Source organism: Lipotes vexillifer, unplaced genomic scaffold (assembly GCF_000442215.2).
Source record: "Lipotes vexillifer unplaced genomic scaffold, Lipotes_vexillifer_v1.1 scaffold805, whole genome shotgun sequence".
NCBI classification, from domain to species: Eukaryota; Metazoa; Chordata; class Mammalia; order Artiodactyla; family Lipotidae; genus Lipotes; species Lipotes vexillifer.
In genome coordinates this window covers 743,767-753,954 of record NW_006776681.1, presented here as the reverse complement: position 1 = coordinate 753,954, position 10,188 = coordinate 743,767, and the positions used below count along the sequence as shown (strand labels likewise).

The window sequence follows — 10,188 nt, the reverse complement described above, 5'->3', positions numbered from 1 at the left end:
CCGCTCTTGAGACTGTTATCCTTTACTTTTCACTACTTCTTAAGTCATTCAAAAAATAATCAAACTAAATTCAAAACAAAAAATGTGTATCAAGAAAGTTTAGTTCTTTTATTAATAAGATTAGTAATCTCTCCAAGTTTCTGGGGGAAAAATCACCTAAAAGGTTTCTAAAAACACTCAGCACTTTTAAGAATAAACATGAGTGAGAAAGAGAGTGTGTAGTACGTATGTAAATACACTGACTGGTAGGAACTCTGGATTTAAAGTTTACCAGGTTCGTTGACAGGTTGACGAAGTCTGCGTAGTCCTTGTTGATGAGCTCGACCATGGCCGTTTTAAGCAGCTTATAGTAGAGCTCCAGGTCATCTCTCAGTGCTTCCAGCTGGACCCGCTTCCGACAGTCGGACACAAAGTGATCGACATCGAAGTCTTCCTGAAAATAAAACCAGAAAAAAGAATTACTGCAACGATATCGCATTTTACACATAGAAACAAAAGGAGAGAAAGAATAAGAGATAAACGCCATTCCACTCATTTGAGAGGCTACACTGCCGTTGGGAAAAAGTCCTTTTAAGTACACGTGACATAAAGGTGCCTGTGCGCTATCAAGGCGCCAAGAGGGTGGCCCCTGACCAAGAGCGTTCTCTCCTGTTGCCTACATTCTACAAGGGATTTAATTTTTTTTAACTACACACGTTAAATAGGCTCCTCACAAAACAGAAATTGCTCCTTTTCCCTTAGTTTTAAAAGTAACAAATGTTCACTGTGAAACTTTCAACCAACAAAGAAATACAGCCATCCCGCAGCATCCATGGGGGCCTGGTTCCAGGACCCCCTAGGACACCAAAATCTGGGGATGCCCAAGTTCCTGATATAAAATGGTGCAGTATTTGCGTATACTTTAAATCATCTCTAGATTACATAATACCTAATAAGATGTAAATGTTATGCAGATAATTGTAAATACAATGTTAATACTACGTAAATAGTTGCCAATCCAACAAATTCAAGTTTTGCGTTTTGAAACTTTCTGGAATTTTTTTTCCCCAAATATTTCTGATGCATGGTTGGTCGAATCCACAGATGTGGAACCCGAGGAGAAGGAGGGTGGGCTATAATGACACAAAAGACAGGGAGTAAAAAAAAAAAATCACTCAGTCCTGATGCTCTACAGATAGGCACCATTAATGTTTTTCTCACTATTTAACATCGTGATTCACATTCTTCCAGAATTTTTTTGACTTTCTCTTTAAAATATAAATTATATTTTAAATTGAGATACAGTTGACATATAACGTTATATGGCTTTTAGGTGCACAACATAATGATTCCACATTTGTATCTATTATACAATGATCACCGCAGTAAGTCTAGTTAAAATCCATCGCACATGGTTACACATTTCCTTTTCTTGCTGTGAGAACTTTTAAGATTACAAAGTGAAGAAAGCTAACCTGGAAAGGGTGTATCCTATAGGATTCCAACTATATGGCGTTCTGGAAAAGGCAAGACTATGGACGCAGTAAACAGATGAGTGGCTGCCGGGGTCGGAGGGAGAAAAGGATGGACAGGCAGAGCACAGGGGGCTTCAGGGCTATTACATACAACGCTGTGACTGTACATACAGGTCACTATCCATTTGTCAAAACTCATAGAATGTACACCACCAGGAATGAATCTTAATGTAAATTATGCACTTTGGGTGATAATAATTGTACCAACTCTCCACTGCCTAGGATTTGTTGCTGTTGCTGCTTATCGTAGCTGTTATTGTTTAATGACTTTTCTAAACAGACTGAAAAAAAAAAAAAGATTCACTCCCTTCAACTTTCAAATACACAGCACAGTATTAACTACAGTCACCATGCTGTACACCACATGCCCAGGCTTACTTACCTAATTAATTACAAGTTTGTACCATCTGACCCCCTTTGCCCCTTTTGCCCACTCCCCACTGGCTGCCTCTGGTAATCACCCATGTGAACAGTACCTATGGGTCCATTTTTTCTTGCTTTGCTTTTTAGATCCCACACACAAGTGAGACCACGATCATCTTTTCTCTAACTTATGTCACTGAGCACTAATGCCCTCAAGGTCCATCCATGTTGCCACCACAGATGGCAAGAGTTCTTTCTTTTTCATGGCTGAATAACATCCCAGTGCGTGGTGTGTGTATCACAGTTTCTTTATCCATTCATCCATCCATGGACACTTAGGCTGCTTCCACATCTTGACTATTGCAAATAATACTGCAATGAACACTGGGGACCTACAAGCCGTAAATCTCACTGGCCACCAGAGCCAGGTGACCTAAGAGGTGTCCCAAGGCAGCAGCTGCAAAAATCAGGGCGCCAGACCAAGTACACAAGTTCTTTTCCAGGAGATACTGGTGAGCCGGAGCAAGGAGAGAGAGAGCACAGATGGTCCCGCCGGACTCCAAGCCCCCAGACGTGGGTGAAATTAGAAGCCTGCCCCTCAGGCCGATGCTTTAAGATAAACAAGCCTCTTTCACAGCAAGTCTGGGCCCTTTTCAGTTGCTGTGTCTGTGTCAGGCCCTGGGGAGGGTAAGTTCATGCTGCCCCTTCAAGAACTGTTTCTCAGGTCACTGTAGCCTCATGGGTCTTCCAGATGCCGGCTCCACCGACTTTCAAAGCTAGATATTTTGGGGGCTCATCTCCCAGGTGCAAGTCTTGAAAGTAGGGGTGCCAGGGGTGGGGTTCACACCCTTCGCTCCTCGGGGAGCAGCCTGGGATGGGAGTTCCCCCCTGATTGTGGGTCACCATACTGGCGGAGGAGTGTATGGTGAGAGTGCGTCTCAGCCTCTCCTACCCACTTTGATGTGGGTTTTTTCTTGTTTGCCAGATGTGCAGGAGTTGCTCAGCTAGTTTTGGGGGGTTTTCTCAGAGGAAATTGTTCCATTAAGTAGCTGTCGATTTCGTGTGTCCATGCAAGGAGGCGAGTTCAGGATCCTCCTACGTCACCATCTTCAACGAAACCCCAGACCTTTTCCTGTGTTCACACACACACACACACACACACACACACACACACACACACAATCTTAATAAACCTTTTCTAAGCTCCTTTTCCCCATATAAAAATATAACTTCAATGTCTTTTCATAATACATATAAATTTGTACTGACATTTTATATGGATGTTGAGTATTCCACTGAACAGATGTTCAGAATCTTTCAAAACCAACTTCCAACTACTGGTCTCACAGGTTCACTCTGCCATCTCCCTTTATAACATTCTGATGCCCCTCGTAGGGGGTAGACATGCATACAGCCAGCAGGCTACTGTCTACTGCACCTATGACTCTGCTACTAGCTGAGTTGTTTAGTCATTAAGAATCAGATGTGATGATTCCCTAACTTCTTAAGGTCACTTGTACTTATCATCAAAATTACAAAATTTTATTAAATATTATATAAATCAACAAAATATAAGAAGATAACTGTTTTCATGAAAACTGTGATGCTCTGCAAAGACCTGATACTGAGAAATTGATAAGACAATTTTTACTCAATTATGTATCACATGACCATGAACCAGGTAGGGCAGCTGGAAGGAGGGTCATACAAATCTTGAAGGATTCTATACCAGATTCTTTGCAGATGCCTTAGGGTTCTCATCGGACTTAAAGGACAATCTAGAAATTGAATCAGCAGACAAATTTTCAGAGAAAAGAGCTTGGTGCCACATCAATGGAGAACAAATGTACACATGTATGATTGAAAATAAAAAGTTAAGTACTCAAGCACCATCCCTTGAGTGCTTTTAAAAACTGACTTTCTTAATTAATCACCCAAACCCCTGCTCTGATAGTGTCAGATAAGAGGATTTCTTACCAAACTGTAATTTCACAGCCACCTAGTGAAAAACCATCTGCTTCTTTAGCTAGAGCCAGAATTAGCCTAGACATTTTGCTGCTTGAGACGACCCCAGGTAACACCTTACATTCATAGTTACACAGCAATCGCAGCAAGAACGTGTGGGCAGGCCTCTGCCTGACATCCTGGCCTTGCTATTAACCAGTTGTATGACTGTGCAGAGCACTCTGCTTGCCTCTGGTACATAATCTTTGAAGGTATGAACTTCAGATGGATGAAGTTCAGGTATGATCTTCATGGTGACATTCTAAATCATATAATTCAACTCTCACAAACAAATGCTATTAGGTAATATTAGTGCTCAACTTGCCATTTATATATTTGTTCTTAGATAAACAAGCGCTGCATTGCACAAGACTAAATTACTTAGAACATCTGTGAATATTGGATTAGGCAGCTTTTGCTATGACAGCAAACAACCCCAAACTCAGTGGTATGTAACAACTGCCACATTTCATTTATCAGAAATAGTTTTACTTTATACTGTAGATTTCCTAAACATTTTAAAAAGAAAGAACTTAAAACCCATACATTTATAGTCAACTGATTTTTTTACAAGGGTGCCAAGACCATTCAATAAGGAAAGAAGAGTCTCTTCAACAACTGATGTTAAGACAAGAGAATATCTACATGGAAGAGAATGAATTTGGACACCAACCTCACACCATAAACGAAAATTTAACTCAAGATAGATCAAAAGACTTCAATAGAAGAGCTAAAACTATAAAACTCTTAGAAGAAAACAGGTGAAAGTCTGTGTGACCTTGAATTAGGCAGTCATTTCTTAGATAATGACACAAAAAGCATCAAGATAATAGAAAAATTGAACACGACCAAAATAAAAACATTTATGTGTCAAAAGACACTATTAAAAAAGTGAAAAGACAACCCACTGAATGGGAGAAAATATCTGCAAATCATATATGTGATGAGGGTCTAATATCCAGAATATACAAAAACTCTTACAACTCGACAATAAAAAGACAACCCAATTAAAAAATGAGCGAAGGATCTGAACAGACACTTCTCCAAAGAAGATACACAAATGGCCAAAAAGCGTGGAAGGAAGTAACAACAACTGGAGCATTTGGCTGTAATGTGGAAGAGTGTGACAGGACAGACTAGAGGCAGGAGGGTCAAGGGGAAGAGACCAAAGCAAGAGTGTGTTTGAAAGCCAGTGGGGAGAGTGCAGGAGGGCCTGGGCTCCAAGCATGGGTGGAAGGAAGGAAGGAAGGAAAACCCCTCTACATAACAGGCGAGGAGGAGAAAGAGAACGGGCACAAATACAAGAATGAGCCGTCATCGTCAGCAAGATGAAGGAGTTCCCATTGGATGGCACTATTTTTTCTATAAAACAGGAAGCGAAGTCGTACGCTGGGCTAGAAGGGGAAAGCTACGATTCCAACAGCACCCCTAGGTAAAGGGATCTAATTTATCTTTGTTAGCAGGCCGCTTTCTCTCCCTGCTACCACGATCTTAGGTCCTATTTCACCTGATAGTTGGCTATCAACGCGTGCTGAAGATTTCTGCAAGGTGACGAAGCTAACGGTATGATGTCACCACCACTTCTGCCCCAAGTGATTCTTCCATCTGCCACTCCTGTCTTTTGATCACCTCCATCTTCCACAAATCTGTCCCCTCCTCTTTCTCATTAGATCTCACAAGGACCACTGAAATAACTTTTTAGTAGCCTCTTTTTTTTTTCTGTGTTCAGAAAGGTAGTTTGCTATTTATTAAGAATTTATTAAATACTTTCCTAAAGGTCTGAGATACCACTAAGACACCAAGTTAGGACTGAAACACATGTGCAAGAACGGTCCGTATCAAAGTATTAGCTCATCAGTTCAAATCCAACACAATTTTCCCTTGAGCTGGAACCCGATATTAACCTGAAGTAACCAGTGGCACAGCGCCCTCTAATGCTGCTCCAATGCAACAGACATGCCCATGTAATCTGCTTTAAACGTGATGGCAGCTCATCAAGCACAAGCCCCTCAGTGTAGCACACAAGGCCCAGTCCAACTTGCAACCCTACCAGCTGCCCTCCTCCCTTTCCGGTCTCACTCCTGGCCAGCCTTCCAGCCTCTCTGGACTAGGTCCAGTTTCTCAGAACACACGGTGGTCTTCCTGTGACCATACTCAACAGCCCAAACCATATCTTATGTACCCTTGTACTATCCCATCTAGATTGCTGGTTGACACAAAGCAGGTGATCAATGAATGACTGTCTATTAAGTGAGCAACTGCTACCACTGTCCTAACAGGCCCTCGTCATGTCTGGCAGACTAATGACACAGTTTCCAACCCAACGACTGGATTTCAAGTAATCTCAACTCTCCTAATGCAAATCGGACATTCCCTAACTTTCCCACAGGAACAAATTACATAATGTGCTGAATGAGACACAAAGGTAGAAATATAACCCCGACAGCAAGCTCTCCACCCACCATTTCTGCCATGGAACTAAAACTTATAAAATGTCTCTTTGCAGGAAACACAAATTGCAAATAACCTTTATCTCCAGGTCTCACCTAGAAAATCAACAACATTTAACACAGGATAGCTGTCCTAGGTACTTTTCTTCTACATGTGAAGTGGTCACATTTATTAGCACTACAAATTGCAGGGCACATTCAGAGGCTTAGGAGCCATGAAAGAATATGGCCATTCCAGCCACCTTCCCAGTTTGCCCTCTCCTTACTGCATGTTCTACTTTAGAACTTATTATTTTGAGGTTTCTGCTTTCTGAAGCTGCTCTTGCCAAAGGCATTCTGCCATCTCACAGCAAGAAACACGGTGGGGCTATCAAGTCCGAAAGAATGCTGGTACTGAGCCTGAAGGAAGCCTTGAAGAAGGCAAAAGTTGGACAAGTTAAGTTTTCTGTATTCTGAGACTCCTGAAATCAGAAGTCAGAACAAAGCCCCTGATCTCTGCTTGTGCCTTTTCTTCTTCCAGTGCGCCTCTTCTCATCACCGTCTTTCTTTCTACCCTCGCTCCAGGGCAGCTCTCAGCCAGGGGGTGGAACAAAGCGCTCCTGGATCAGCAAGTTCACTCTGCGCGGTCCCTTCCCTGACAAGTTGCGCTCTTCCTTGCCGTGGTTTAGCAGAAACACCACTGTTCGAGGACAAGAGTACATTATTCCTGGGTCTAGACAGCCCCGCATACTAAAAATGATATGGCCACACTGGAGAGAATCCAGATGGAAATACTGTTTTTTACCACATTAAAAAAAATTTTTTTTATTGCAGTATAGTTGACTTACAATGTTGTGTTAGTTTCAGGTGTACAGCAAAGTGAATCAGTTATACATATATCCACTCTTTTTTGGATTCTTTTCCCATATAGTTTATTACAGAATATTGAGTAGAGTTCCCTGTGCTATACAGTAGGTCCTTATTAGTTACCTATTTTATACACAGTAGTGGGTATATGTCAATCCCAATCTCCCATCTTATCACTTCCCCGGCACGTTTCCCCTTTGGTAACCATAAGTATGCTTTTGAGATCTGTGAGTCTGTTTCTGTTTTGCAAATAAGTTCATGTGTATCATTTTTTTTAAATTAGATTCCATATATAAGTGATATCATATGATATTTGTGTTTCTCTGTCTGACTTACTTCACTTAGTATGATCATCTCTAGGTCCATCCATGTTGATGCAAATGGCATTATTTCGTTCTTTTTTAGGAACAGTATAGAGGTGACTTAAAAAGCTAAATATAGAACTACTGTATGATTCAGCAATCCCACTCCTGGGCATATATCTGAAGAAAACCATAATTTGAAAAGTTATGTGCACCCCAATGTTCACTGCAGCACTATTTACAATAGCCAGGACATGGAAGCAACCTAAATGTCCATAAACACAGGAATGGATAAAGAAGGTGTGGTACATAATGTGCAATGGAATATTACTCAGCCATAAAAAAAAACAGATATAAATACTTTTAAAAACCAGAGATGTGATCTGAATGCATATATCAAAAAGAGAGATATAGACTAATGAACCTAAAATAAGAAAAAACATAGTATGACTTAAAATCATCAAAAAAGAACAGTAAGGGACTTACACTCACTTCCTTAAAAGTTTAGCGTCTACTAAGCCAAAACGTTTAACTTTTTAACACTGAAAACAGCCACTTAGTGGTATCAAATCCCCCAATCCTTAGATATAAAACATAAATATGTTTCTTGGTAGTTTAAGTACAGACCGAGAAGGTTACACCAAATAGGTATGCAAAGTTCCACCTAGCTCTGATTCAAATCTTGGATATTTTCAAGGCTGTGCCTGATGAACCTTTATTATCCATAAAATGTTTTCGGTTTATATTGCTATTCTGTTTATGTAAGTTTATGTCCTACAATGACCTGCAGACCAACTTCGAGGTCACCTTATAAAGAGCAGTAGGGCAACGTTAGAAAAGGAGAAGATCTTGCTTTGTTGTATCGCAACAAAATCAGAAGATTCTCATCTTTTAAATATCTCATTCAGAAGATCTAGGTGAACGTTAAGGAAAAACTTTCGATTTAGTGCTTCCCCCCACCCCCCACCTGATCCCTGGGTATGGACGTGGGTTCAGAAATTTGGTCAATGCATTCGTACTGAGCTTTTAGATGCAAGGCGCTGGTCAAGAAGCTTCTGTCTGGCCAGGGGACTGGCCAGGGCAATCCTACTGCACTGCATGCTAACGGGGTCGGGTAATAACAGGGGCTTATTACACTTAGCTCAAAATCACTTGCACACAACTTCGAGGCCTTTTCGCTCACTACGCACGATTTCACAGTGGTGCTTTCTCCAGGCTGCCCCGGCCACACCTGAGGCCAAGAGACTCACTGCGAAGAGCAGCGAGGTCCCGCCGGAGGCCGGTCCGGGACGGGCGCGGCCCGAGGAGGCCCCGGAGCGAAAGGAGGGCAGGCCCCCCGCCGCCGGCTCGGGAAGCGGAGGCCCAGCGCGCACCTTCATGAACTCGTCCTTGTCGAAGCAGAGCGTGTCTGGCCCCTTAGGCAGGTTCATCCTACTTTTCTCCATCCCGCCGGCCGCCGCCGCCTCTCAGCGCCGAGACCCGGACGAGGCGAGGAAGCACGACGCTGCGCGCACGGACTCGGCGGCCGCAGCCACGGTACAGAGAGCGCCGCTTCCGCCAACATGGCAGCGCCCGCGCCGCGACCAATCAGCGAGCGCGCCGCGGGCCGGCCTCCGCCCACCGGCGCCAAGAGGGGCGTCGGGACGGCCGCCGCCGCCACCGCCGCGCTGCAGGTGAACCTTTATTATCCATAAAATGTTTTCGGTTTATATTGCTATTCTGTTTATGTAAGTTTATGTCCTACAATGACCTGCAGACCAACTTCGAGGTCACCTTATAAAGAGCAGTAGGGCAACGTTAGAAAAGGAGAAGATCTTGCTTTGTTGTATCGCAACAAAATCAGAAGATTCTCATCTTTTAAATATCTCATTCAGAAGATCTAGGTGAACGTTAAGGAAAAACTTTCGATTTAGTGCTTCCCCCCACCCCCCACCTGATCCCTGGGTATGGACGTGGGTTCAGAAATTTGGTCAATGCATTCGTACTGAGCTTTTAGATGCAAGGCGCTGGTCAAGAAGCTTCTGTCTGGCCAGGGGACTGGCCAGGGCAATCCTACTGCACTGCATGCTAACGGGGTCGGGTAATAACAGGGGCTTATTACACTTAGCTCAAAATCACTTGCACACAACTTCGAGGCCTTTTCGCTCACTACGCACGATTTCACAGTGGTGCTTTCTCCAGGCTGCCCCGGCCACACCTGAGGCCAAGAGACTCACTGCGAAGAGCAGCGAGGTCCCGCCGGAGGCCGGTCCGGGACGGGCGCGGCCCGAGGAGGCCCCGGAGCGAAAGGAGGGCAGGCCCCCCGCCGCCGGCTCGGGAAGCGGAGGCCCAGCGCGCACCTTCATGAACTCGTCCTTGTCGAAGCAGAGCGTGTCTGGCCCCTTAGGCAGGTTCATCCTACTTTTCTCCATCCCGCCGGCCGCCGCCGCCTCTCAGCGCCGAGACCCGGACGAGGCGAGGAAGCACGACGCTGCGCGCACGGACTCGGCGGCCGCAGCCACGGTACAGAGAGCGCCGCTTCCGCCAACATGGCAGCGCCCGCGCCGCGACCAATCAGCGAGCGCGCCGCGGGCCGGCCTCCGCCCACCGGCGCCAAGAGGGGCGTCGGGACGGCCGCCGCCGCCACCGCCGCGCTGCAGGTGCTGCTGCCCCCGTGCGGCGGAGGGCGGCCTTGCAGCTCGGGCCGGCTCCGACCCGGCGGTCCAGGCG

General features: G+C 44.6%; 1 protein-coding gene across 2 annotated transcripts in view; it reads right to left on the bottom strand.

Annotated features, from left to right (window-relative positions):
- COG2 (component of oligomeric golgi complex 2) overlaps positions 1-9,067 on the bottom strand; it is a 42,067-nt gene extending 33,000 nt beyond the window's left edge. For both annotated transcript variants that reach the window (XM_007450599.1, XM_007450600.1), the window contains exons 1-2: positions 8,853-9,067; positions 272-433 (exon numbers count right to left, since the gene is read on the bottom strand). In XM_007450599.1, the coding sequence (XP_007450661.1) occupies positions 272-433; positions 8,853-8,924 (234 nt within the window). In that variant the 5' untranslated portion in view covers positions 8,925-9,067. The remainder of the gene's footprint in view (positions 1-271; positions 434-8,852) is intronic.
- Positions 9,068-10,188: the final 1,121 nt, after the last annotated feature.